We start from the raw sequence: 27,598 nt of genomic DNA on the forward strand, positions 1-27,598 counted from the left end.
ATACACAGTAGCAGATGGGGATTTTTGCTGAGAAAGCAAAAATCCCCATCTGCTACTGTGTATGCCGTGGCATGCGCAGGTTTGATGAGCTTGTTTACAAGATAGCAGTCTATAAACTCCTGCTGGCTGTCCAGGTGAGGGACTGCGTCATCATAGCAGAGGTTTCCGCGGAGGATTCCGGCGCTCTGGGGTATCGCGAAGTCCGCCGCCTTACAGGGTCATTTGATTGTTCGCTGATGCTTTTGACGGCAAAGTCCGTCGTCCTGTGTAGAGGCAACACTCTGAAGCTCCAAGAGTTTGAAGGTAGACTGCAACACTTATGCAGGCAGGCAGACGCTTTTATAGCCTGCACTACAGAAGGCTCAAGCGCCTCAAATTTTCTGGCTCGCTATGCCATTCCAGGGTCGAGCAGGCAGTTACCATGAAGTGATATGAATTTTCTTTATATGCGGCTTCCTCTAGGTTGATGCGTGCCTTAAGTCATATGCAGTGCTAGACTCCTGCGTGTATCACTGCCTTAGGGAGTGAACAAAGGGAGTGGACGCTAAAGGCTTCCGTTCGTTACATAAGAGTGATTGGAGGCCTACCTGGGGCAGAGGCGCTGTTAATTGGCCTTAAAAATGGAGAGGCACTCTACGTTTACGTACACCAGGAGCTGCCATTGCCTCTTCTGCACCATCGTGTTGGGATTGTTTGCATGGACGTGTCAGCCGAACGCAACAAGCTTGCAATCATAGACGAGGAAAAGGAACTTTGCATTTACGACCTGCCCAGCAAAACTCGGTCATATTCTCAGCAAGACTGTACCTCTGTTGCGTGGCATGCGTCAGTGGACGACTTGTTAGCGGTTACTAGCAGCAGAACTCTTTTTATAAAAGCAGGCAAGCAGGAGAAACCAATGCCGGTGGATGCTTGACAGAAGCAGTACGCGTGAGGTGGTGCCTGTTGGTTGGCTGCAAAGCTAGACAGCGCACTTTGCTCCGTTCCTGTGAACTGTGCCACAATTTGTTCTTAGGATCTCTGTCTCCTCAGCAACAGCTTTGTCAAGGGATCGTTGTTGGGTTTCTGGGGTCGTACGCATTTTGCCTGCACTGCCGCGAAATGCTGACGCTAAAGGTTAATTACACACCCACCCTAAGGCAGCTTATGGAAAAAGGAAAACTTGAAAACGCCTACTCGCTTGCGTGTGTGGGCGCAACTCGCGACGACTGGAAACAGGTGGCACTCGAGTGCTTGCGGCGAGGCGACCTTCACCTTTCGCGCAAATCATTTCAACATCAAAGGGACTTCAGGGCTATATCTATGTTGAACCACATGCAGCTAGAGCTGAAAATGTTGGGCTTGAGCCAAACACAGCGGCAACATGTTTGCAAAGCCTATGCTTACGCCTATCTCCAGAACTTCACAGCTGCAGCAGACGAGTGGGCCACTGCGGGCCTGCCTCAGCGGGCTTCTGAGATGTTTGCTGACTTGCGCAAGTACGCGTCCAATACGATGTAGCTTTTAGTGCAGCACAGGGTTCCCATTCCGAGATCTGTTGACCTGCGGCTGGCATGCTTACGGTGAGTGTGATGTCCCGAACTTCAGGTGGACGGAAGCAGGGCGCTGGGCTAAAGTCGCTGAGCAGACCCACAAAATCGTCTCAACCATAGGGACAACCACGGAAGCGGGTGTAAAGTCGCATTTGAAGGAAGAGGAGAAACAAGAAGGCAACGAAAAGGGGACCACAAAGCAGCCTGCCAACCCGCCAGAGCAGGTGCAGTAAAGATTTTTTTCGCAAGACTGCTTATCGCTTAGTTCTCTCCGCTTGGGATTGGTCCTCGTACCTAGTGCAATAAGGACTCTACAGAATTGCAATATCTGGTAAATATGCTTGCCAGTGTTTGCAGATAGAACAGTACAAACTAGACCTGGAAAGAGAATATAGAGAAGCTGCAGCCCTATATGTCGCAACGGGACAACTACAGCTAGCCTGCCAAGCCCATGCAAAAATAGGGGATACCCACAGCCTAGTCGAACTCATAAGAAGCTGTAGAACTCGTGAATTACTATCATCAGGCCAGAAGCAAGTACAGGAAAGCTTGAAAGGGCATCAGCCAGCGCTGGAAAGCGAAAGGAAATCATTTAAAGATTGTGAAGTCTCCGCAGCACTACGCTGCGCTGCTCGTGCTTTAGAAAAAACTAGCCACGTCAACTTTGCGAAGGAGGCCTTGCTGACCCTTGGAGACAAGGTCGGTACCTTAGAGATTCTCATACGGGCTGGACGGTGGGAAGAAGCTCTTTCGCGAGCAGGACAAGTGCGCGCAACTCATTGAGCTGGCGGCCCAAAACATATGGGCGCATGCCAGTGACTATCGTCCCTCATAACTTCGCAATCCCAAGTTCAAGTAGCTTACAAGTAGGTTACTTTACCTAGCCTACTTAGCGAGGCTGCTACTGTTTTGCTTCTTTATGTGAGTATTCACACGGGATGCTGCAGGACCCAGAAATCCTTCATCATGTTCTTGTACCATGGGGTCACGAGCTATTCCGTCACGACCAGCCAGAGTTGGCTATTAGTGCTTTCCGCCGGGCAAGGAGGGAAGATCTGGCTTTACGGACGGAGATAGCCCTGCTCGAAGGCGCTGTCTCGCAGAAATACTATGGCCAGGCAGCGGGGCGGAGCTGGGCCATAGCCAAGGCTTTCGCTAATTTAGCAACTTCCACTGGTGTGAAGGCATGCGATGAAGCAATCGCGGGTCATCAATCACCCAGTGGAAATGCTATCAAGAAGATGCCGTTGTGTGTCCGTCGATTCCTCGTTTGCTACTTCCGGCGTCTCTCTGAGATCTACGGGGTTTACTTTGTGCTAGTGCGCCAGGCATCACCTGTGCCACCGAGGGCTGCGATGCCACCTCATGCAGTTTTTAGGGCATGTGCGTTCTTATGGTCACATGCTCTGGCGCCTCTGGGGCAGGCCGTTTATTTCAAGCTTGCTGAGGCAGTGGACGGCAGCAAGCCTGCCACCCTCTCTGGAAGCATGCATCCACAGTTGCACGCCAAACGATCAGAACCCAGTTTGGGGACTCTGCCGAACTGGCGGCTAACCACATGGTGGGAAGACGCTCAGGGTGCACTTGAAGCTAATGAAGTGCAGGCGCACCTGCGCCTTTGTGGGATTCGCGTCCATCGGCGAGTAAAGGGCATCCGGTCCTTTCTCGTCTTGCGTCTGATGGCAGATGCGGCACTCCAACTGGGTGACTTTCAGGTCTGTTGTTGAATAGAATTCTCGCCTCCACTCCAAGGACTATTTCATCATCAATTAACTACTTCAGGGATCATCTCATCCTCTGTCAAATCTCAACAGCAAAGCCCCACTCTCACGTGGCCTTCCCTTCAGAGCGCTTGCAATAGCAGCAGTGTACTATCCTTCTCATGTCGTCGCACTTGCTTCGTGCGCGTGCAGACAGCAGCTGCAGCCTGCAAGGAGCTCCGGCGCCTTTCTCTGAAAGGCCGTGAATACCAGAAAAGAGAGGAGTTGGAGTTGACGGTGAAAGCAGCCCGAGTGTCTGCGTTGCCCGACAGCAATCTTCGTGACGCTTGCGGAGCCTTGACGAGGGCTGCCTGTGGCTTGTGTGGGGCCATGGTGCCTCTGTTGACCTCTGAAGCCGTGCCCCTAGGTGCCGACTTGAGCTGCGGAAATTGCGGAAGCCCGGTTACAATGGAGTTCGGCACCTTTGCACCAGTAACAGCAATTGAATTTTCTATGTGCGACATCTCAGGGCCCACACAGGAGCATTTTGGGAACGTTGTGTCTTCACCTGCTAAAAAGATAGTTCCAGATGACCTCTTCTTGGCGGCTGCTCGCGAGGAACTGTTGCATCAACGTGAAGCGGCACCACACAACAAAATTCGTTCCTTTGGCCCGCTTAAATTTGAGCCCCCTTCGCTAAGTCCAGATGTATTGCTTCACCAGCCCCCCGAGAAAGTTCTGAAGCGCACAAACAACTACCTCGAGGGCACGTCTGGCTCCCGCACCCTAAGGCTGCTTCGACTGCCTCAAGCCGGAGCTGAGCCAGCAATATATGGTGCTTTCATTCCAACGGGAGGTGCAATGCAGTATCCTGAAACACTGATGACGTGCGGAGCGTGTTCCCATCTGTTTATTCACCCACCAGCGCACAGGCCGCTCTTGAGGAGTGACACGTGCACTTTGTGCTCCACCAAAGGCTCGTTCACACCCATCATCCGGTGCCATGCACTTAAATTTGAACAGCAGTGAGAAAGTACCCGCTCTAGCTGTACGGGGTGCAAGGGGACCTATTCTGAGATGGAGAATCTTAATCTGCATTATCTTGGAATAACACCAAACTAGCTTCATCTTGCGTCCCAGAGCGCTTCACCTGTTCCTGGCGCAACAATTTCTCCATTCCAAAACTAGGTACACAGCAAGGAAATATGGTTGAGCAGAGTCTTGCGGAATGGGCATTCTGCATCACAATGCTCCACACCTGACCGCTGCAAAGTTGGTCAATTCTTTTGTGCACAGAGGAACTGCTCCTAAAGGAACCCGTGGGTAAAACTAACTAGGTATCAGCAGAACAGTCCTTTCCAAAACACTGCATAATCAAAGGACGAATGATAGCTAATACTGTGCCATGCAACCGCTCTCCTAGTTGAGAGATGCACCGGCCCGAAATATTTGCGAATGCGCCAGAAAAACCAGTTACGACGTTCTCAAGACTGGCTGGCAGTGCATGGTGTAGGTTCTTCCTAGCAATCACATGAATTTACCTTTTCACTTGGTGGCCCGGCATCTGCCTGTACAATAGCTTTGAATCGCATTTAAGCGGTTTGCCGTGTAGACTTGGCTGTGGCTCCGCGCTCAGACTGCCAAGCTAGCGCCTTGTTCTACCCGGGGAGCTTTGCAAGTGCTGTTACAGCTAAGGAAAGGATCCACATGACCTGCGTGTAGTACGTGACCGGGAGTCGAAGGCAGGCATCAGGCATCGCCATTTGCAGACCCGGCTCAACGAGCACAAGGGCACCATTTAGCCCACAGCAAACGCCTTGTTCCGATGTAGCAAAAAGCCAGATGCAATTACGCATAATGAACTTTATTCGGCAACAGATGTGTTTGCACTTCTTTCAAGTGGAGAAGCCAACCAGATGCAACAATCGTGCCGACCAAGCATAAACGCTAACGTCAGTTAATGGCAAAACCAGACTTAGGGGTTGGACTGGATTGACTTTGCGAAACAGTGACAGAAAATTCGTTATCAGTTGCAATTTAAATTGCACCCTTGGTGTCAAGCCCCTGGCACAAACGTGCAAAGTCTTTCCAGCTACAAGTTAGTGCATTCACCTGCATCAGAGGCTGAGCTGCCAAGCTACCTGGAACTTCTGCACCAACCCCTTTGATGAGCATCAAACGGAGAAGCTTTGCCAGTATGGTCTGCTCCAGCGAGCGACGTTTCCATGAATAATGAGCAAGATGCGCATTGTTCTTCCAGCTATGCTTACAAATGCGCCTGCCGTTAGCTCGACTCATTGTGAGTCAACGGTTCTTCCATTTCGCACAGCCGGCAGCTGCATGAGGCACACAGAACCGTCTGCAGAGATAATCCATGCACAGCCATCTAAGACCTTTTGTATCTCGATTCGCTTCTGCAGGAGCATTGAAATAAGTGGCTGGAAGTTAGTGCTGTGGGATCTGCAACCACCGTTCAAAGAGCTTGTCAACTGAGTTGGATTAGGCATACGATCTCTACTTTACACCTAAAAAAACGAATTTTAAGGTGGGTGAAAAAACAGTGCACTGCACTGTCAAAGTCGAAGTTTGCGGCCCTAAGAGTAGCTGGCTATCTTGACGGCCTTCCTCCTCCCCCGGCCCTGCCTCTCCACCTCCCACCTGCGCGGCCCCCTCGGGTCGTGAATACCCCTCCTCTAGAGCGCCCTCGGGAATGTTGAACCTCTGATGACCAGCTTGGGCATTCGTCAAAATTCGTTGACCCAGATCGGGCTCCCGAGTTCACTTGTCTGCCTATGCCTGGAGACGGTTGGGGAGCAGCAGTTTCATTCAAATTACTATTCACATATGGCTCGCTGGCGCATAGGAGAGCAGTGGCAGCAGTGCTGTTTGTTTGCTCTGCGTCGGCTCTAATTAAATCGAACAAACTACAGGTCACTGGCCCCCCTGAAGGCTTTATATAATCTGCAAGATCTTCATCGCGCTCGCGCCGCCCACGTCGGCCGCTGCCCCCCCTTCCTTTCTTTCGCTCAGAAATGGCTTTGCCAGCACCCAAGCTGTTGGGATCTACTTTTTCGAGTTGCCTAAGGCGGTCCCGCTTCAGGTCTGCAGTCTCTGGCTTGATCAAAAGCGAACGGGGTTGCTGCTCTGAAGGCGTTTCCTCTGGCGGCTGTGTCGGTGAGACTGCCTCACGTTTAAATTCCTCTCGGGGCTGCGCTGGTGTCTGAGGTTGCAACACTTTACTCGCGCCTGCACTAAGCTCCACATGTTGAACTTTAGCAGAAAAGGAGAAAGGTACGAACTTTGGAGGGCCAGTGTCCGCCTTATCTGCTTTTATCCGTTCCTGTAGTTGGCTATGCTCCTTTAGGATATGCTGAACGAATTTCCGGCGTTCTTGTACGTCTTCTTTAAGGTTAAATGCTTCCCGCAACTGTTTTGCTCCTCCTGCCAGGTTATTTATGTTTCGGGGAGTCAGCAAAGCCATCCCACGATAAAGAACCAGCCCTGGTAACAAGAGCAATTTAACGCCCGGCAGTAAGGGCACTGCATCCAGCTGCTGACAAAATCGAAGCTCAATGGCTTTAAATGATATACCACGGCCGTCCGTAAGCCTCAGTAAAAGCGTCCGCCGCTGATTCCCTTTGATGCCCTGCGCACCGTCGGAAAAGTCCTCCTCGACGTCTTTTGTAGGCAACCGCACATCTTGGAAGGATAAAACCATGCAAAGTAGTGGTTTCTTGAGGCTGTAACTGGTTGCTGGAGATCCGAAATTTGTTGCAGGTCCGTCAGCAGCAGCCCATGCCGCTACTTCTGGAGGAGCTTGCATGGATTTGCTGTGGAGTGCACTAAAGTTACTCGAGTCGGCGGGGTGTGGGGCCAAGTGAAGACGCCTCAAATCGGCAGACAAAACATAATCCCTGACTTCCGTTGGGTTGCGAGCGCCAGATTGTCTTAGTGCCGCCAGGCCCTCGGATGTAAAATCCACTCCCCACGGAGCTAACACTGACTGGATAGCTTCAGAATCCATAGTGCTAAATGAATGTGGTTGTTGCCGTGTTCCCCCAAGGATGTCAGACCCGAGGGGACTTAAGGGTGTGTAACCAGAAAACTACAGTTTCAAGAGCGAACCCCCTGTAATAAAGGCAAAGACAGTGCCAATTCTCCAATAGTCAAGATGCGTAGCGTCGGGGGACCCGCGCAGCCTCTGTAGAGATATAGAGGGGAATACACTAGCTATGCCGGAGTCCCTGTTCATCTGAGGCAAAGGAAAATTCAAATACAGCGAGTAATAGTCGCAGAATACGAGGTTTCAAGGGACGGCTCTACAAAGGTAGGGGCAAACAATGGCTGCTATCTTCGGGCACCCTCAAAGAGCGAAAGAGCACAAGCGTGCAGCAGTTGGAAGATGCACGCGCCCATTCCTACAAGAAACTTCGTTCTCAATGAATTATGCGGGGAAAGGGTTACCGGCAAGACTGTCCTGCAGCCCTGTAAGCCCTATCTCGGCACCGAAGGTAGTGCAGCACAGCTCGTATCAAACCAATTTCAACAGGACTAAGAATCGCCATTAAACGCCACAATAATCATGAAGAACTTTCGATCCGCCCCCTAAAAGTGCTTTTGCTCCCCCTTGAGAGCAGCGGGTTGACCCAGCGGCTGCCTTTTTCGCCCATCGGCCATGCTCTAGGCGTCAACGGGCAGATAGGGGCTGCAGTGGCCTTGGGGAATTAGAATACGTTTTTACTTTATCCCTGTAGCATATTCACGAATAATAAGCCTAATACCAGTGCATCCTGGCTAGTTGCTGCAGGGGGACAACGATGGCGCGTGCTCCCCACCGAACCAGTTCGGGGGACTTAGAACTCCAAGATAATGAAGCCGTAGGATTTCGGGTCCCAAGCGCCTCAGTTTTGATTTGCGGGAAGGACGCAGGTGGGGCTAGGGAGTAGGCAGCATATTGGCGGAGTCTGGCTAACTGCGATCCTTGCCTACCTTAGACGCTCCCGGGTAAAGTGACGATGTGGGAATTACTGAAGTGGACTTATGAGGTGTGTATGAACTGCAGGCCGTGGCGAATTATTCGTTACTTCGCAACGTGTGGCTTGGCTTTCCGATACTGGGCCCAGTTTTGCCCTGAACTACGTTAGTATTGTGCTGCATGCGCTTTCAACTGATCCCCGTGCGTGAATCCCCACTTCCGTCGCTAGCTAGTGCCTTTTTTTGCCTGATATGCGCGGGGCGGTGACTTCGGCAGGTGGGCGCCGTTTGCGGAGAAAGACTAGTTGACGCGTGTGATGTGTTCCGTCAGAGGCTTGCGAAAGGCCATGTCTGTACTGCCAAATCAAAGGGGAAGCTTTACCAGACCTGTCCAATGGATATCCTGTGGGAATCGCGACCTCAGACTCCGTCGAGGCTCCTGAAGAGGCGGGAGAGAGTGCGGATGACGACGTAATGGTTGAGTTGAAATTCGTCCCAGATGACTCAAGGTAGGATAGTTCTACAGCCAGCGGAGCCCCAAAGTAGGGAGCTTGAGGACCAACCTTGGTAATGGGCGCTGTTGAATGTGTGGGCCCTACTTCTGCAGCTGTTTGCAACGACTTTTCACAGTCATGAGCGAAATGGCAGCGCTGCATCCGGACCCCGACTCAGGTGCCTTAGATGGGGACGAAGACGAGCTATTTGACGAGGCAACCCTCCGTCAACAGGTACTTCTTAGCTGCCGTTTACCCCAAGCGGGGTCACCGCATTGCGGCTGACGTGGTGAGCCTGTGTTGTAGTTTTGCATGCCCGTCACTGTGCAATCATTTGTGTTCCCAGGGCTGGGAATTTGTTGAAAATGACGGCGATGATGTAGGGGAAGATGGTGGTGTTGATGCCTGACGCGCGCCTATCTGAACAGCGCAAATGGCCATGGACCGTAGCAGGTGGCTATGAGCCACAATAGCTTGCTGCAGAGCTCTTGTAACTGCAGTAGCGATTCTTCTATCCGTCTTGGCAAGCCTTGGCTTGTGTAGAGCTTCCCGTGTAGGAAATATGGGGATGCCTCTCGAGGCGTAGTGTTAATCTTCCATGCTCACCCTTCAACACTTGGTACTGTTGGACGACCGCTGTCGCCCTGACCGTTTTTTGAGCAACTCCAGTCTAATTCATATTTCCGCTTTGGGGAAAATACGCTATATAAGGCCATAGAGGGGAAGTATTTTGCACAGCTTCATCCAGCCGGCGAGACGTTGGCTGGCGAAAGCTACAAGCGATTTAGCAAAGTGGATGGCGTCCTAATTTGTACGCGCCTCCAGGCGCCAGATGTTTTTGGCATCTGTGCAACTTCCCGCGACTGAGGGATCCCATGGGTCTAAGCACAACCCTGTGAAGGGGTCACTAATCGGTTTTAAAGGCAATTTTCACTGTGAACGTCAACACCCGATCCGCATTCGCCAAATGCATCCACAGCTTAGGCCAACAAATGTGTGCCCCAGGGGCTGCTGCCAGTTCTTTGTACTGCAAGCACGCAGGTCACAGCGTGCAGACAGAAATACTCCTGTCTGGCTACGTCGTGGCTGCCAACGGTCCCTGGTTGCATGCGTTGTGCCGTCTGCCTGCCTTCTCGGCTGCAGCATGCTCGTGTTACATCGAACTACATTCACACACATACTGCACATTCAGAACAGCTGAGCCTTTTCCTCATGTCCAGTTGGCACCAGTGGTCGCTCTCACCAACGGGAAGCCCTTTGACAAGTACCATTTCCACTTCCAGCGCCCACTGGATGCAAACCGCATATGCAGGAGAGTCCAACGGCAATAATATGTACCAAATGCCTCGGCAAAACGCGGAGAGGCTAAACTATAATGGGTTTAGACATTCAGAGTCTTCAAGGGCCCGAGCAGTCGGCCCTACGAACCCTCTTCCGCTGCGCGATCTGCATCCACCCTCCGCAACACTGAATTAAGTTGCTCGTAGGCTCTCTTCAGAGCCGCATTTCTCGGATGTCCGACAAGATGGAAAACAGCATCAGCCAAAGGGGCTGCCACTCCGGAACCAAACGAGGCTTCCTCCAGTAACCCTGCCATGATTGTGAGGGATGCTGTGTATGCGACAAAATGCGCAAGCATAGGGTTCAGTAGCACCATGTCGACATTTTCCAGGTCGAAAAACATCGCAGCCAACCGCTGTAAGATCGGAGTCGGTCTGTAGATAGGCCTTGTCCAGATCCTCCCGCTGAACGGCGGCGCACCTGGAACCGTCGATGCAACCTCTACCTTGTCCATGTCTTCAACATACAACTGAAGACGCATTGCATAGATATAATGGAGGGTGTGCAGGCGCCGTTGTAGAACAAATTATCCCGCTGACTTGAATTTGATAGCTACCTGTGTTCAATGGCGACGTTTCACCCAGGGAAGCTGTATGGTCAACTTGCCGTTGGCACGTGGCAAGTGAATGCTCACCTTCATCACGAATGGTTTCTTGTGTGACAGCTTCGTCAACTCTTCCTCGCCGAACAGCACAGCAACAGGATCTATGTCCATGTTTATTTCTTGCGCCTTAACGCCCGATGCCAGCAAGTCTTCGTACGCTATTTTATCTCCCCACTGCAAAGGCAGGCCACCAAGATTGACCCACAGCTTCCGCGACAGTGACTTCTCACTGGCCTGCCCCCTGCAGTGCTTTTCCCACTAAAGAGAGTGCGTTCGGCAAGATGCAAACAACCACCTTCTAGGTGCAAAGAGCAAATATGATCTCGGCAAATGCATTTTCCTTATTTAGATAAGGCCTTACCGAAGGACTCCCAAAGGCTACCGTGCGGATCTGCAACATCTTCTTATCCACCAGTGTCTTAGTTCGCTTTGCTAAGTACCATGAACTCATTTCGGCGATGGCTGCACCCAAGGAGTGCCCTGAAAAAACAACTACCAATGGAGTCTTCCTGCCTACGATTTGATTCTCAAGACGCTCCAAATACTTCTCCATCAACGGACGAACCGCTTTGTCAAATAGGTATGTGAGTCCATAGTGAAAATGCCCACGCTTTGACAAAGTTTTGTACGGTACTGCGACCCCCATACCGTTCAGGAGCCATTGCTGCGCAGATGCAAAACGAACACTGGCCAGGGCATACACTTGAAATTCGCCTCTTTACCTGCCTCCGTGTGTTGTGTAGTGGCTGTGCAAGCTGGAAGACTCTCCTGCCTCCCACCAGCAAGAACTCTCCCGGCTCACCTTGCTAACAAAAGTGCCGCGGAAGATCCATACAATGTCAGCATAGTCGACGTCGTCTGTTCGTTGTGAGGGCATTGCATTTTCATCCCTCTCAAGCCGCCACACCCAAGGCGATTCATGGACACGAGTGAAGGATGCAGTAAGACCGCACGTGTCAGGATGCACAACTGGGAGGCATTTGACGTTCGAGCCAATGATCTTCGGTCTCCAAGAGCCATCAACCCACTCTTCCGCAGTGCTTCTAGCCTCATCCAGCATTTTTCCTCCTGACGGTCCAGCAGATACCAGGCGACCACTTGGCCAGCCGAATTTTTTAAAAAGCGACATGTCCGTTAAATATGGTATACAGCCCTCAGGAACCTCATAAGAGCTAAACGCGTCTCCTTCCGTGTTGTTCAAGCGTCCCGCCAGAAACTCTTCCCCTTGTCTTTCTCCGGCCTTTTCACTTTTAGAAGCGTCTACATCAAACGTTCCCTGTGGCTTACTAGAATCGGCCTGCCCTTCAAATCTGGCTGTAGAGAGCAGTGTGGAGAATTTTTCTCCAAACGAGCCAGTGTGTCGTTTTCCCGCCTCGCCTAATTCTGAAGAGTTGACCCTTGGAGGCCTTTCTGGAGAATGATCGGCTATCATCGCGTCCTCGTAGGCCCTTGAAGAAACGCCAGGCCCCATGCCTTCGCTAGGTCTTGTCCGAAGAGGAGAGAGCTCCCCTGTCTCATCTGTCCCCCTCCCCTCTCCCGGCCCAGTGTGGACCCCAACGTTTCCGCGCGTTACATTTTCTTGATTAAGTGCTTCTGAGTTTGATTCCATACTTGGCTCCACATGAAATCTCGGCGAGAGGTCACGCCACCTCATGGGGACTGCATCACAACGCCCAGGCAAAAAAATTCGTGAAACGCTGACAGTACGAAAGACCGTCTCGCGCGGACCAAGCAAAAGTGCACCACCTTTGTACGCCGTTCCCGCTGCAATGTAGCACCACTGTCGAAATTGCTTTGCTCACCCACTTCCGCTGTCCGAAGCACACCCACATCGGTAACCTTCCAGGGGGGGAACATGAAATTGCTGACTTTGTGGTTCTTCAGCCAATCCCAAATGTCGCTAGCCTCGTACGCTACTAGATTTAATACCCACAAACTATGCCAAGCGCGGTACGTTTCTCTTTTCCACTCCTCGGTGGCTGCACCGGCGTTTTTTCCAGAAGCTGAATCGCTTTCGCCTTCCGGTGATTGTGGTTGCTCGCTCTGTAACTCCTCACTCTGTAAGTCCTTCTGCTGCTTACCTATTCTGCTCTCCTGCGACGTCCCCAACTCTGCACTATGAACTGGATCGGCTGAACCCGACTCAGCTGCTCGGCGTTGTGTCTCTCCCTTTGAGCCAAAGATAAGCTCGGCTGCAAGGGCGAAAATGTCAAATTTGGAAGATGATGACTTGCGGTCTACAGGTATGTTCCCGTCGTAAATGCGTGGCTGGAATATGGTGGGAGCATCCTTCGGAAATGCCACCTCCGCACCGGCCTTCCTGAAGTACGAATAGATCGGGAGTTGTACGTAAGAAGGGTGGTCTGGATGGACGTGTCCGGGAAAGCCTTGCAACAGTCGCTCCGGGTAGCTCTGTACGGTCTCGCACACCTTTACTGTAAAACAGACAGGCAGAAAACACAAGCAACACCTGTAATACCTCCACATTTTGCACAGGTAATATGTACGACCTACGATTCGCGACGCATCCCACCCGAAGACCTTACCATACAGACAAAGTTCTGTAAGGGGATAGAACAAGTGCTTGCGCTTCAACAAGATCTCGTTGATGACCAATCCAGGGTTTGTATTAAGGATATTTGGATTTAGCCGTCCAAATGTTTGAGCGAAAAAGACAAGTAAGCGTAAGCTAGGCGAGCGCACGAGTTTCCGTCTCCAATTCCTGTCGCGCGTCTTCAATGCAAAGGTGCTGCTCATACTGACTACCAGCTTCACCCCTGGACCCAAACGTAGCCTGTGGGAATTAAATCTCTTTAAATACACTGAGTTCATGTCTAAGTTGGAGAGGGAGCATGCAAGGTCCGCAGTTGCAATTGGTAGCTGGGAGGGCGAAAAGTAGAGCCCGCCGCACGTGGAGTTCTTCATAAAGGCCAATTGGTGCATCTTCGCATGCGTCCCTAGCCATGTCATATCGGTAGTGTGTACAATATCCTTAAGTGAAGGCTCTGTTGCAGGATTTTCAGACTCCCCATCAGAGGAACCAGCGACCACCGACTCGTCCATCCCCCGCATGTTGGAAGCTCGTGACGTGTCATTCTTATCGGCCCCTTTCTTGTGAGACTGACGGTTCTCCTCTTCCTGCAGTGCCCTGCCAAAATAAAAGTCGGTGCCGCATACAGATCTGGGACAGTCGAATGAGAGTGTTCCATCCGAATTGAGGTGAACTCGCTCGCTATGCAGTGCACCACGTGGAGCTGCAAAGAACGCAGACAAACCAAATCCGTCCGAGGCTTAGCGTATCCGCTTACAGATAAGCAGTCAGGCGTGGAGAGGAACCATATGGTTTTGTGCTTACCTGCTTGACTGTCAAAAGAACGACCAACAGACCGACGTGCGTCGGCCGTTGGGATACCCACAACCGGGTATGACTTCAGCCCCTCCTCAAATAATCCCGTTCCCATAGTGTTGTATACGTGGAATATCAACAGCACGGATTGCAGCCTCACGGCCGCCAGCAGCCCGCAAATCCACGCCATTTTCCTGGCCTGCGGGTGTATGGCGCACTGTGCTTGCGGACGCACACGGACAACCGAATAGCTAACAAGCTCTAAAGGTCTGCGCAGCTATGCGCCGGCTCCGCCCAGCTGGATTTGAGCAAACCCATCGATGCTGAAGTGGCAACCTGAAGTTCAGGGCGAGGCCTCTGGCAGTCGTGCAACCCATGCTTCGCACCATGGGCACTATGCTGAAGGCCGAACTGGGCTTACTATGCGAATCCCATTGCATCGTTGCAATTATTCGGAAGTGAATTGTATGTAAGCGATGGTGAAACAGCCATGTTTCGATCGTCGCCAACCAGCCCCAACTGCCCCAGCAGATGGGCTGTGGTGTTGGACACTCACAAAGAGCATAAAAAGTCAATAAAGTGCCAAAGAGAAGTTACTCGCTAGAATACCTTGATATATAGAAGAAGACTCATGCCTACGAGGATCAAAAGGGCTTCCTGCAGTGCTCGGGGCTGGCTGAGGCTGTACAGCTCGCAAACGCGCCTTTGATAGAAGACTCGGCAAGTTTTCTCGAGCTCCCCCAAATCCCTTAAATTATATTGCTGTGCCGTAGTTTATACTCTTGAGTGGAACTGGACTCCTTGCGGGCCGCCCTCTTTGTTTCATTGAGATTTCCTGTAGCGTGCATGTGAGTGCTCCGTGAGCTCTATCGGTGGGGTGCCATGGGAGTTTTTGTAGACGTTTAGTCACTTTCTGTTGATGTTTCACTTCATCATATTGATTCTTTATTAACATGTGACCCTGTCCTGTTCGCCAGTTGGTTGTGCAAGCTGCATGGATCCGCTTCCTTTGTGGCTAGGCCTGCTTCAATGTGTTCCACGAGGGTCCTAGTAGGGGACGACCGTGATGAGCTTCAATAGAGACAGAGTACATAAAATAAAGCTTTCACAAAAACAGCTGAACTTCTCTCCAGTTCGGAGGCATCCTGGACGCAGCGACACAACGCCGAGGCTGGGGCAAGTGAGGCGGCCTGAAATGAGTCGCTCCAGGCAGTGCTGTAATTCAACTCCTCGTGCAAGCACAACCAAGCGCCCTTTGGTGCATGCACAAACACTGTGAACAATTGTTGAGAACTTACCGGGACGTATGTAGGCAGCCTGTAACAAGGTGGGAAGTGGGCGACCACCGTGAGGCGGACCACTCTACAGTATGGTCTTTACCGAGTTGGCACATGCATATCTACTTGAATGGGGGCTGGTTATGGAGGGGAAAGTGACTGTATAACAATTGTCTTTGGAGTTGGTGCATGCATCAAACAAAGCCTGTTTGGGTATCTTTGCAGGCGGGGCTGCTTTGCAGCAGGAGTTGCAGCAAGGCACGCTTGCTGCAGGCTTCTTGCTCTCCCTGCCCCAGGCCTTTGTGCTGCGGGCACCTTTAATCTGGGGATGGCAGTTCGTTGCTTGTTAGCATCACTTCTCTCAAGTATCTCGACCGAACAAAAAAACGAGACCAACAAGTTCTCTGCTCCCCCAAAAGAGGAATATTTTAGATGTTCGCCATAAAGTGCTCGTCGAAGGTAAGGCACTTTCTTCTTCTCGTGAACAGTGTTTCAGATCTGCGCCCTGGTAAGCAGGATGCCACGGGCTGGGGAGCCTCGTCGCGCTGGGACGAGCGCCATACCTGCAATCCATCTTGCCGGACATGCTCTTGCCGCGAAACCACTTCATGAAGGCTGCACCTGCATTTGCCAGCCGTCCAAGTATGACGAGAGCAGAGACGAGTTGGCGATTTATGAATTACTTTTTTTGCTGGGGGCGTGCGTTCGTCTTCAAATTGCAGCCGAAGGCCCACGTGTGATATTGGCACCTTCCTGGTTCAGCATGAAGCAATGCAGTGTGCATTGTATCTAAACAGTGAAAGTGCCTCTCTGAAGTCCCGCCCCGAAGCCATACGACATGAGCTCCGATGTAGTTTTTTTCCAGGCCGGCAAGGGAACAGGCTACCATGGAAGCGATCCCAGACCGATGTTCTCTCTTCCCCAAAAAAGAGACAACCGGTAACTGGATGGGTGTCGGAGAAAGAGCTAGGAACTGGAAAGTTTGAACTCACCGAGGTGGTGGAGAAAATGCACAACAAATGAAGGGAGAAGGCCATTTCCACTGCACTACCTGAGAGGAGAGAAAACTGACTCAAAAATGACCCGGATGTGCAGCTTGTCGGGAATGGGGATGGGAATGCTAGCCTCACTCAGGACATGACGAGAAACGCGAGCAGGCTACTGTCAGCGACTCTGCTTAACTCTTGAAACTGTACCTGCACAGCCACCCCCTGTCACCGTTGGGCATATTCAAACTCGCGCAAATATCAACGAACTTCCAAAGGCTGAGACGTGGATCCGATCTCTGAAAGTGCGTCGGCGCGCTGCAACCTTTCTGTCTTCGCTGGCAGGATCCCTGGAATACGTTCCTCGATGGCAAACAAGACACAAGAATCGGTAAAACTATGGATGTAATGTGCGTGCCGGACTCAACAATGAATAGAATCACCACGGTAAAGGATTTCTATGTTGAACAAGTTTACCACGATATTGTTCTGCGCATGCAATATGCAACTCAACGAAGTGGGCGCAGGCTGCGCCCAAGCAATGCTCATGTGTTCTACGTGCCCGTAAGCAATGATAAACGTGCACGTCTCGGAGGTACGGCAGCATTTGTAGTGTGCTATGCGCAGCTTAACTCCTACGTGCGTACTGCTGACTCAAAAAACGACTAGGAAACCAGGATCTAAGCATAAATCAATCAAACCCATAGTAGACGAAATTATTCTGGTGTCCATTTTGTCCCCGCTCCGAGAAGCCCGCCAGCTGGCTCCTCCTGGAATGTGGATGATCGGGGTGCCACCCGTTATACTATCCCCGGGGGGCTCGGCACTGCGTATTTACATACAGGGCCCTCTTTGCCAAGGGGGTTATCTTCAGATTGTTTTCTCGTTTGCTTCATTTATGTATGCATAATATTATCCTTTTTTGGTTCCCCCAGCATCGGTTGTTCCAGAATAACATCGTAGTGCTGCGTACTACAAGAACCCTCGCGGAATGAGAAGTGGGGTCGGTCCGGCGTCCTAAGAAGAAATTATTGAGGAAGCTCCAACGCAATGGACAGGCGCTTCTGGAAACAACGGAGAAATGCATATACTCTGTGGTATTACGAATAACGCATTTTTGGATAAAAGATCCTATTGGCACAGGAAGAACTGCAGAAGTGGGCACAGTTGGAGGAAAAGTTCCCAGATGTATTGAATGTGGCAGGAGCTCTCAGCCTCCCGACCTCCAGCTCTACTGCCAGTGCACGGAATCAAACGCACTCATGGTGCAGAGCTAAGCGTCGTTACAAGGTTCAGTTGATCCCTGCATCTTCAATACGAATGGTGTAGCAAGCTGGCAGAGCATTACGAAACGGGAAAGCTCATCCTTCAACTAGGGCTTTGGGGAGATAGTTCGGCGCTATCGCAGAAAAAGGATCGGATGTGCTGCATGCGCATCTACTTCCAGCCCCTCAATAATCTCAACTTGGAACAAAAGTATTTGATTTTCCGAATAGACGAATTACTTTGCCGTTTGGTGGAATGTGCAATTCATACATCAGTAGACTTCGTCGACATCGCATATGTGCAGATCCCAGCACACTGCAACGACAGGTACATTCCCCAGTTGCAAAGTAGGGTACGCCTTTGTAGCCCCTGGACTAGTGAATGCAGCTGCCAAACTGTAGAAATAGGCCCCCACCGATTGGGTCCACGACTTCGTGGACCCAATCGGTGGGGGATGAATGCTCACATACACTGACGACGTTCTTGCTTTCAGCGGGGTGCGCAAGGGAACTTGCGGCATGCCCTAAAACAGCCACATACGCTGTAGTGGTTCGAAAAAGCAGAAAGGGGCTCGTCTCCCATGCAAACAGTTAGCTTCTGGGAGCGTATCAGCAGCAGGAGTCGAAAAAGATCCGGCGAAGGTAGAAGAGTTGGTCGGCGCCTTTGCCAGCTCACCTACTACTATTTCATACTCAAGTTTGTGAAGGGTATTACCAACCTGGCCGCTGGCTTACTCTCCCGACGCTCTACCGGACAGGCCGTGCATTCTGCAAGTGTGCTTGACTGTTATAATTCCCCCTTTCTTTCTAAATTGCATTCTTCCTGTGTTTCATGCTCACACGGCTGAGGTCTTTGCTAAGCAATGGGCAACGAAATAAACACTAAAGCATAGACGGCGTTCTCTTGTGTTACCACGCAGAGCGTCGTCTCTGCAGACTATACGTTCCAGCTTTGCTTCGCGCAGAAGCTTTGATTAAAATACACGGTCACGTTTTGGCGGGCTCTAGCTGTGCCAAAGCAGCTGTGGAAAAGGCAGGTAGATCGTTTTGGTGGCGGAAGATGCCCCCTTCAGAAGAGCCACTTCACCTCACTTCTCCGACGTCTTTGCCGCCAACGAAGTGGAGTGCTCCCACACCCGGACTCCTGGCGAGTCTCTCGACTCCTAGACTGTTCTGCAAGGATATTTTACGATACTTCACAGTGGATTCACCGCCAGTCATAGGCCGTCAAAGCATTTACGGTTTCGTGGACAGACCCAGCAAACCCAGCAAATACGCCCACCTCACCCCCACGTCGGGTTCATCAACAGCAAGGTCAGTGGCCCAAACAATCACTAGCAAAGTTTGGATGCTTCATGATTTTGAGAATGGCGTAATAACTGACAGTGGCCTGAATTTTGTTTGTGCGTCCTGGCGCGAACTCATGAAGGAGCTCAATATGCGCCACAACAAAACACCGCACAATGCCCACAGGCAGACGGTCAAACTGAATTCACCAGCCGCACACTTGTGCAGCAACTGCAACTCTACACCCAGAAAAATTGAGCGAACTGTTTTAATTTTCTTCTCTTCTGTGGAGTGGTTCATAATACAGCACATAGGAAAAGACCGCCAAGCAAGGGGCTCCAGCAAGCGGCGCTCAGCAGTCACTATCAGCCCAACCAACTCTGATTATTTGGTTTTTCACCCTACCTGTTCCCTTTTCTGAACTTTTTGCAGAAACTCCCCCATGCGTTCGCTACCTTAGGGCCTTCGTTGGTCATTCTTAGGATAAAACGCTGCACGGTTTTGATTTACGCCCAACGTTGAGCCCTGGTCATACCATTTTTTCTCGGCTCAAGGAATCACTGGTTTCAACGTGATCTTTCCCAAGAAAAAGCAGCAACGCCTCTGCGAAATGAAGGGGGTGAAAGAGACTGAGATCTTGGGTGCACGCGCAACGAAGCGCAGAGGTCGTCGTAAACGAGAGCAAATGCCCAGGAATTCGACAACTCAGGCGAATCTCTTACGGTAGCCTACTTCAGGAATGTCTACGCGCCCTCCTTCACTCAGGGTGGCGATTGCAACTGTAGACGTGCAAAGTGGCAAGTAAAGTCAAGCGGTATACAAACCTTTGGGGAAAGCTACCTCGTTGCATGCGTGCGGGGGACTGCATATATCTCTCCATGTACTCTCAAGAGTCAACTATTTTCCCGCTGTGATCTACACCTTTGTGTTTAACAACAGTCAGCGCGGTGCCGCTGCTGAGAACAATTCCTCTTTCTTTACGTTTTCCGTTAACCTCCACCCTCTTCAACTGCCCACACACATCCCGCTGCGCGCCGCGGTGAGGCGGCCTCTTCGTATTACGGTTTAGGTTGGCCTCCCTCCATAAAAAAAACGGCTCGCAGCACAAGAGCACGGCAAAGGGTTCCACAATAACCTGTGGCAGGCACGGGATGCCGCAGCGCCGTGCGGCCAAAACTAGGGCAACAGCCTTGCAACTAGCGTTGCAAGGCAACCCCATATGCAAGCATAACCATGCGCCAATTGCTGCACGCAATGGCACTGTTGGCAATTGTACACGCTTATCTGGCCCCCAACAGTGAGCTGGTGTGCATGTGAAGGTACGCTTAGCCGCTTCAGGCAGAGGATGCTACAGTTACGATTCTACACTTACTCACAGCCTACAGCGTACGCAGTACGCTGCAGGGTGCTGCTACTCCAACTAGCTGATATCAAGTATGTCCTCACAACCTCGAGCGTTCCCATAACCAATGATATTTTTTGAAGGCCGCCATGTGGGAAGCAGTAGAGCTCAACGCCTCGCCAGGGGCATTCCCCAGCATTCGACGATTTTGCTAGCAAGCATGAGAACAGTCAAAATAATAGTAAAAAAAGATATATTTGTAGTTCCGCCTATTTACAGTGGTGACACCGCGGCAGAAACACATTCACGCCTGAATAGCGCCGGAATCCCTCACGCCGCCATCGCTCCCATATGCATTGAGACAGCTTTTCCGTCTACTGGTGCAGGCGTGAGCAAGCAGTACTCAACCAATCACTTCCTTGAGTACTATACATGTAAAATGACGATATGGTGCGATGGCCACATGATTATAGGGCATTTTTTGCATTGGAGCCTCGGCCACTCCACACAAAATTGCTTCGGTAACCCTAGATAACATCACGTCCAGCAGGAACTACTCTTGGGGCTTGGACCAATTTAGCTTTACGTTTTGGCCATTTCTAATTGCATTTCTTGCTCGACTTTGTTGGATAAAGCGGCGTTTCATGTAAACAATCAGGCTTTCCTTTGACTAAAGGTTGGGGCTACGGCCGCCATGAAAGTTCCCTTGGAGGATGAATCATTCCTTTACTGCTACAGACCGTTGGGGGCCGAACTTCCCACACCATACGGCATGTTCTGAGGGCATCGAGTGATATTTTAGGAGCGGTTTCCTTCCTACAACGCACGCGCGCTGTCATGCGGTTGCAGCGTTCCATGCATTTCTCAATGATACCCTCGTCAGGACGTCCAAGGGACATCTGCATAGCACTCAATTCAGAATGAATTCATGAGTTTTGTTTTAGCGGTTCTCCCCGGTAGTGGGGTGAAACGCAGCCGTCGTTCAGCTAGAGGATGCCATCTGCTTTTAACGAAGTCGATGGACTAAGCTTTTCTTTTGGGGAGCTCCAGCCAGTATCGAGGATCAACAATGAGTTGCAGAGCCGTGCATATCCTCCGGGGAGCATCTCCATTGAGAGCGATGCCGCTTCACCGGGTGAAACGGAGAGTTCTCTTTTTGTGTGGAACACAGCGACGGTCTCTACCTCCCCTTCACTTTCCTCAGTCACATCAGCACGTCCTAATTTTACTCCTGTGGAGCGTTTTCATTTATCTGAGGGCAGGCCGAGTCATCATTTTGGCGCAGAGGGTGCATATAAGAAGTATGAATCGCTTGGCGGCAAAAAGTTCAGTCGGCCCCACGCCGTGGCTAAGCCTGGCACCTATTGGCTAGGCTTGGCGGCGTTAGCTTTGCTCGTTGCGTTAACTTCCGCACTAGATCCTTTGAGGGCAAAGCTGTTTCGCGCGAGCTATGAGTTGGCAAAGAGTGATGCTTCTATGCAGCTCTCTTGGGATGATGAATTTCTTCCACGATCGCCCAGACGACTACGAATTCGGGCTTCACGAGCACCGGACGTGTCCAACCGCCTTCAGAACTCGTTTCATACCAAAAGTGAAGAGGAATCATACCATGGATCCAGCAGTGGTGCCTTTGACCAGGACAGCTTGCTGTTCGATGACAGCACCGGACAGCCAAACGAACGTGAGGCTTCGTTCGGCTCGGGAAGCTACGATCCATTTCTGGCATTCTCGGATGCCGGCTCCAACCAGGACACGCTGCATCAATTAGAGCCAAGATATGCCTCCAAATATGAAAGATGGCGACGTACGGATACGTTGGAGGCGAGCGAGGGCACGGTTCCGCAGTGGCGCCGTTATTCGCCAGTGCCTTCGGCGTACTACGGATCTTCTTCTGAGCCTGATACTGACTACGCGGCGGAACGGGGGTCAGGATACTCAACGCCCGTAACGGATACCCTCACGGACGATGCTCCCAGCAGTGGTACGGATACTAGGCTGGAGTTGCGGAGACGTCGCTCGGGGAGCGACAGCAGCAGCAGCAACTCTGGAGGACAGAGGACTGGATTTCGACATTCACGGGTCGACCGAAGGCGCATGAACACTTTGCAGCATCGCCAGCGAACTTCTGTTACGCAGCGGAGTCAGCGCCGCGGCAGCCAGGTAGCCGAGGTGCCGTCGAAAGGGCACCGGAAACGAACCAAGATTTCGAGACGATCCAGGGTTGGTACAGTCCCTGCCGCAGACAGACAGACAGCACATTCTGCCCCCAAAAGACGTTGGCAAAGAGATCGCAGGTCCGGAAGAAACAGCGTAGGTAGGCGGTACCCTAGGGTGCCATCGGCAAGCGTGGTTTCACAGGTGCAAACGCCTAAGAAGAACCGATTCTTCTTACCTGAAAGTAATGTCGCTTCAGGCGATGCAAGCGGTGAAGACGACGATTCGGACGAACAGGAGACAACTTCGACATACACCCACACAGCTGTTCTCAGAAGCGCCACAAGGGCCCGGTTACAGAGTGTAGACAGCGCTTCGACCTCTTTGTCCGTCAGCAACAGCGACGACTCTTTCGATGGCATTCGCACCTCTTCTGCAACGTATCAGCCCCCTCAGAGTGTACTCCTCCCGAGCTCATATACGACTGGACCAGGAGGAGACTTGGGAGTGGAGACTGCAACTAGACTGGTAGCGAGCAGGGTATCGCCGGATGCCTCTTTCAATGTCACAAAAAATCAGAAGGCAGGCTGCTCAGGCTCCACTAATGCTTCTTTGCCAACGGAGGTGTTGCTTTACTTGGTGCGGCAAGCTCTGGAGGAGCTTGTGCTGTCAGAAAACGCCGAATAGCTTCTATCAAGTAGCTGGCTGGTGCCTTCGTATTTTGCTGAGTTGCCCTCTTTCTGCCTTGCACACCTAAACGCATACCTACCTAGTGTGAGCCGGGGAGAGCTAGAGCATTGTCGTGGGGTGTTTCTTGCTCCCATTTGTACTGCAGTGAGGTTTTCCGCCTGCTGCTCTTTTGGCTGGCCGCCTCCCTTCAAGGATACGGCTCCACATCCAGTGAATTTTGGAGGAGAGCTTAATGCTGCTCGTTTGTCTCGTGTCAGTCATAGTTGTGATCTGAAGCGAATATTTGGGTATTCGCTGTTGTACTTTCGTGTTTCCTGTGCGTGCGGCTCATAGCGAACAAATTTGGCCCAGCAACGTAACGCGCGCCACAAGAAGTCCCTTGTGTATTGTAAGCGCATCAAGATAGCATCAGCTGGAATTCATCTCACCCAGTAACTCCAGCGTGTAGAGATATTCATGCCGGATAGTGCCATTTCGTTAGAGTAGGGGGACAGAATTGGCAGGTAAGGGGTAAGCGTCCCTGGGTCGGGGGACGAATTTGGCAGTGCTGTGCTTTACAATAGATACGTACGCTTTTTCGAAGTACGGAGGTGGTGTATGAAGTGTGTGCGAGTACGCGACTCCAGGAAGCGCAGCATAATGTAGGATTGTGGAAGCTAGTATTCTTTGCATGGGAGCACCTCCTCAGTAGCTCATGACAATCTGAATAGATGGGCGGCGCAGGACCACAGCCGTGTAGCCTCTTCCAGAGGAGACCCCAGCACAATATTATGGTCCTCTCTCTCAGTCCGCATCGTGCGGTGGGTGTGAACATGCTTCGAAGATCCTCCTGCACTGAAGTTCAGCCAGCCTGCCTCTTTTGCAGCAGCGGAGTCTCAGCGAACGCACGGACGTGTCATCGAAGACAACCAGAGTGATGACCCTTCGGAACTGCCCTTGTTGTTGCATTAGGGATTATCGCGCTCTAGACAAGAACCCACTATCCAATTGTTGAAGCCGATAATTGGCTCCAAAACTAACTCTTGACATTTTTCAATTCAGAAGCTCCAGTAGCAACAAAAGAGCGCACTTCTTATTTAGCTCGCGGGTGGAGAAGAGCTTCACGGTTCGTTTCGCATAAAGGCGAGGCACACAAGGGAGAGCAGAACAAATCCTGAAAATATGTTTTGAATGAAGTATTCGAGGGTGAAATGACAACGGTGAGCACTACGAGCATTGCTAAGGGATGTAAGCGGCCGAAAATGTGGGATCGTTTGGCTGTCTGCAAAGCCACCTGCAGAGGGAAGCGCTCTCCCACTTCGTCGTGTACCCTATTCACCCCTTAGAATTAAGGAATAAGCATTGATATTGCCTTATATATCTTGCCTTTCGCTGATGATTAGAACGTAGAAGGCCCCAGCTCATCTTCTCCAGTACTTTGTCTGAAGGGGCCGAAACGGTCGTGAGGCCGCCCGAGAACTGCGCGTAGTGGCGCAGGCCGAGTTTCGAGACTTCAGTAGTTGCTTTTTGCTTATCTTCTTTCCAATTTCCCGTTCGAATCGGTATTCGCTATACGTCGCCTCTACGGAGACGAGGAGAGGAGCTTTGCTTGCTTCGTTTGCTCGCGACGACCTTTTCGCCAGCGCGCTGATGGTGGAGCGGAAGCTCTAACACCCTAGCCTCCCTGTTCGAAACGTTCACTCTTCTGAAAGCTGGATTTGTTTGAGGGAGGTTGAAGTAGTACCGACGAGGGTGCAGCCACGGTTTTGGGCTCTTACGGCCAGATGGCCCAATGGTCAGGAGTGCGGTGGCTGGTAGTATGTTGAGTGGCCAGACAACCGAATCGACAACGGAGAGGGCAACATCCACGATTAATTAATACGAAGTACCCGGTGCATAATGATCCTTGCGTTGTAGATCTATCTAGCACTCGAGTGTTCAGTTGATCCACGCTTCGTCACCTCCCTGAGAACTCGAGCTCTGAGCGCGCGATGTCAGAAGCCGCGCTCTGCTCTGCAGCAGGCGTTCCAGCGGCCACACCCCTTCGTTCATCAACGCCGCAGAATCCGTCCAGCTCCCCTCCTCAGAACCACCAATGCTGCGTTCATTCGGAAGACCTGATCCTTCATCATAATCTACAGCGCGGAAATGGGTCTTTCGAAGGAACGCGGTCGCAGTTGCTCCCCGGAACCCCTCAGGTCGACAGAACGAAGACTGTAGGGACACTCGTGATGAGGGGCGTTGTAACCGGCCCTGCGCGGTGGCGTGGCAGCAGAGTCGCTTCCGGGACGCCAAACCTGTACTGTGCAGTTTACAAGTACAGTGTCACTCAATGCACACTGTGTTCATCTGATTCTTCTGCGCAGTCTAGCTCTGAATTTCCAGATAGCGCCTTCTCTTCTTTGCCACCGCCAACGCTCGTGTCGAGCACCTGGGGTCAAGGGCCACTAGTAATTGAAGGAGTCCCTGTGCTTGAACGGCATGCGGATACACGAATTGAAGGAGCTGAAAAGGGAAGCTCATGCAGAGACGACGAAATTCAATCCTTTTTTGTAAGTGCCTATATGCAGGCGGCATTTCCTGCTATTTTGAGCAGACTGCCATACCATACCGCTCTCTTTCAATTGAACGGAGCTTGCATGTGTCTTTTGCGTCATGCAGGTGTTGACAGTGGGAGTTTTCCACAGTCGCATAGACTCTAATAGCTCTACTTCTCTCATTTCTGAAGCCGGAACTTACAGGAAAAATGTTTCAACACCGCTACCGCGCACTGCCGACTTGCTTGGTGTTCTGCATATCCCACTTCACTGCATAAATATAATGGAAAACCAGCAGGAAGTCAAACTCAGGCTTCCAGTTACGCCTTTTTTTCCCAAATCTGGGAATTATGCATGCCCTGCCGAGCAGAACGAAGCCGAAGGGGAGCAACAACTTGCCGCAGTGCTCAATCCTGCGACCTCATTGCAGGCGTTAGAAAAGGTCTTTGCGGATGGACTCAATGTCAGTTCCACCGGTGCCAATCGGTGTAACGTAATGCTCTTTCGTCTAAGCAGCAACGGCGGGTCCTTCTTACCTTCGTCTGATGCAGCTCTTCAAGCGGCCTTGGCTGCCCCGGCCCCACCTTCAGTAGCTTCAACCAGCCTCCAACGATCTATAAATCCTGATGAGCTCCACGATAGTGAGACGAACAAGCTAGCGTATCAGTGTCCTACTGGTTCAAAAATTTCACATGGTTCTGTAAAAGCAGAGGCTTCGCAGGCAGCGCACGTTCCCAATTCCAATTCAAGGCTACCGTCCGAAGCACGCGCTGTGGGGAATTGCTGTCGCACTGCTCCGCCTAGCCATGGAAACTGGTCTGATAGCGCAGCTACCCATGCAAAATGGAGTCGGAAGGATGTAGCAGGGCAGCTTCTGTCCCCAAGTCACAGGCAACAGAGCGTAGCGGACGTCGCTGGAACAACTCGTAGCTTGGCCTCAAACAATTTGTCAAAGGATCAGCAACGCCAGCGTCACCAACGACGCCAACAAGAACTCTCCGTGGCTGCAGTTTTGGCTGCATCGGCGATTGCAGCTGCTGCACGGGGAGAAAGGGACCGGAGCTCGCGCAGCTGTACCTCTAAAAAGCCACAACATTCCCAACAGCTTGTCTCCCTATTGGGTATGAGGAGCACCCAAAGGCCTTCGAGTGTTTGCGGCGTGGTAGCATCCAACAGAACACTTATGGAGAAAGAATGCAACGGCAGTTTAAGTCTACACCAACCTAGTTTAGGCCACGAGAGCAACCGCATTCTGCAGGAACGTTGGATCCCCGTCACCGGTAAAAGGACCGCAGATCGGACGACAGAGTTAACTGGTGAGCCAGAGTTGTCTCCTGATGACAGCGTTTCGGTTCGTGGAGACGAAACCCACCGGTTTGCGGAAACTCTTGCTAACCGCGGTGCGAAGTCTGCCCATTCTGTGGCCTCCTGCATGCTGGTGGAAGGACTGGTCCCGTCAGCCTGTTCGGCGCGCCTTAATTCGCTTTTAGATGACCGTAAGAGCACCCTAACAACAAGCATCCGGAGGCTCGACTGCTTAATGACCCGTGCGCAGCTACTGCTAAGCCAGAGACGCCACCGCCAGTTACAGCAAGGGGAATACCATCTGGCTCCTTCGCACGATCCCGTACATGGAGATCGTACCGAACAGGAAGGAATCACATCGACTTCTCAATCAGCTCCCACTGAATCACTGAAAAACCCATGTGGAACTAGTGACAGTTCAGACGCGTTCACAACTGGACGAAGAGAAAGCATTCATGAAGTTTTAACAAACGATGTCGAACAGCCGCAATCGAAGAGCCCTCAAAACTATTCGTTGGAGTCAACTGAGCTTCAAGGCCCTTCCCCAGGTAGCCCCGCTCAACAAGGACACCCTACTCATGGTATGCCCGACCGTTCCTTCACAGCAAAGGTTGTTAGGTGGATCAACGCCCAAGCTGCGCGTCAGAAAGACCTCCTCACAAAGAAGTGAGTGGACCGCCAACTATACGCTTTACTTAGCCCGCGACCAGCTTGCTCGCTGTTCACCACTCGGTACGCTCGCTTTAACGTTTGCCTCATCGCCGTAAAGTTAATCTCTACAAACA

General features: G+C 51.6%; 6 protein-coding genes across 6 annotated transcripts in view; 4 read left to right on the forward strand and 2 right to left on the reverse strand.

Moving 5' to 3' along the window:
* Positions 1 to 4,261, forward strand: part of EAH_00023790 (WD-repeat protein, putative) — a gene marked incomplete at both ends in the record, with an annotated part of 4,978 nt that extends 717 nt beyond the window's left edge. The window contains 7 exons of the mRNA XM_013396799.1: positions 80 to 303; positions 711 to 811; positions 1,033 to 1,478; positions 1,588 to 1,756; positions 1,881 to 2,297; positions 2,480 to 3,247; positions 3,446 to 4,261. Of these exons, the coding sequence (XP_013252253.1) occupies positions 80 to 303; positions 711 to 811; positions 1,033 to 1,478; positions 1,588 to 1,756; positions 1,881 to 2,297; positions 2,480 to 3,247; positions 3,446 to 4,261 (2,941 nt within the window). The remainder of the gene's footprint in view (positions 1 to 79; positions 304 to 710; positions 812 to 1,032; positions 1,479 to 1,587; positions 1,757 to 1,880; positions 2,298 to 2,479; positions 3,248 to 3,445) is intronic.
* A 1,579-nt stretch (positions 4,262 to 5,840) lies between these two features.
* Positions 5,841 to 7,256, reverse strand: EAH_00023800 (hypothetical protein, conserved; the record flags this gene model as incomplete). Its single annotated transcript, XM_013396800.1, has 1 exon — positions 5,841 to 7,256. The coding sequence occupies one exon, from the start codon at positions 7,254 to 7,256 to the stop codon at positions 5,841 to 5,843; it is 1,416 nt and encodes a 471-aa protein (XP_013252254.1).
* Positions 7,257 to 8,247: 991 nt separating this feature from the next.
* On the forward strand, positions 8,248 to 9,109 carry EAH_00023810 (chloride channel, nucleotide-sensitive, 1A, putative; the record flags this gene model as incomplete). The annotated part of the gene is made up of 4 exons (XM_013396801.1): positions 8,248 to 8,294; positions 8,551 to 8,715; positions 8,814 to 8,934; positions 9,047 to 9,109. 4 exons carry the CDS (start codon positions 8,248 to 8,250, stop codon positions 9,107 to 9,109), a joined length of 396 nt encoding a protein of 131 aa, XP_013252255.1.
* A 498-nt stretch (positions 9,110 to 9,607) lies between these two features.
* On the reverse strand, positions 9,608 to 14,181 carry EAH_00023820 (hypothetical protein, conserved; the record flags this gene model as incomplete). Its single annotated transcript, XM_013396802.1, has 9 exons — positions 9,608 to 9,727; positions 9,882 to 9,989; positions 10,355 to 10,510; positions 10,676 to 10,819; positions 11,007 to 11,309; positions 11,448 to 12,304; positions 12,448 to 13,080; positions 13,405 to 13,899; positions 14,001 to 14,181. The coding sequence occupies 9 exons, from the start codon at positions 14,179 to 14,181 to the stop codon at positions 9,608 to 9,610; spliced, it is 2,997 nt and encodes a 998-aa protein (XP_013252256.1).
* A 6,960-nt stretch (positions 14,182 to 21,141) lies between these two features.
* On the forward strand, positions 21,142 to 22,989 carry EAH_00023830 (hypothetical protein, conserved; the record flags this gene model as incomplete). Its single annotated transcript, XM_013396803.1, has 1 exon — positions 21,142 to 22,989. The coding sequence occupies one exon, from the start codon at positions 21,142 to 21,144 to the stop codon at positions 22,987 to 22,989; it is 1,848 nt and encodes a 615-aa protein (XP_013252257.1).
* Positions 22,990 to 24,962: 1,973 nt separating this feature from the next.
* On the forward strand, positions 24,963 to 27,483 carry EAH_00023840 (hypothetical protein; the record flags this gene model as incomplete). Its single annotated transcript, XM_013396804.1, has 2 exons — positions 24,963 to 25,523; positions 25,633 to 27,483. 2 exons carry the CDS (start codon positions 24,963 to 24,965, stop codon positions 27,481 to 27,483), a joined length of 2,412 nt encoding a protein of 803 aa, XP_013252258.1.
* Positions 27,484 to 27,598: the final 115 nt, after the last annotated feature.

This window comes from Eimeria acervulina, genomic scaffold (genome assembly GCF_000499425.1).
Source record: "Eimeria acervulina Houghton genomic scaffold, Eah_scaff184, whole genome shotgun sequence".
Classification (NCBI taxonomy): domain Eukaryota; phylum Apicomplexa; class Conoidasida; order Eucoccidiorida; family Eimeriidae; genus Eimeria; species Eimeria acervulina.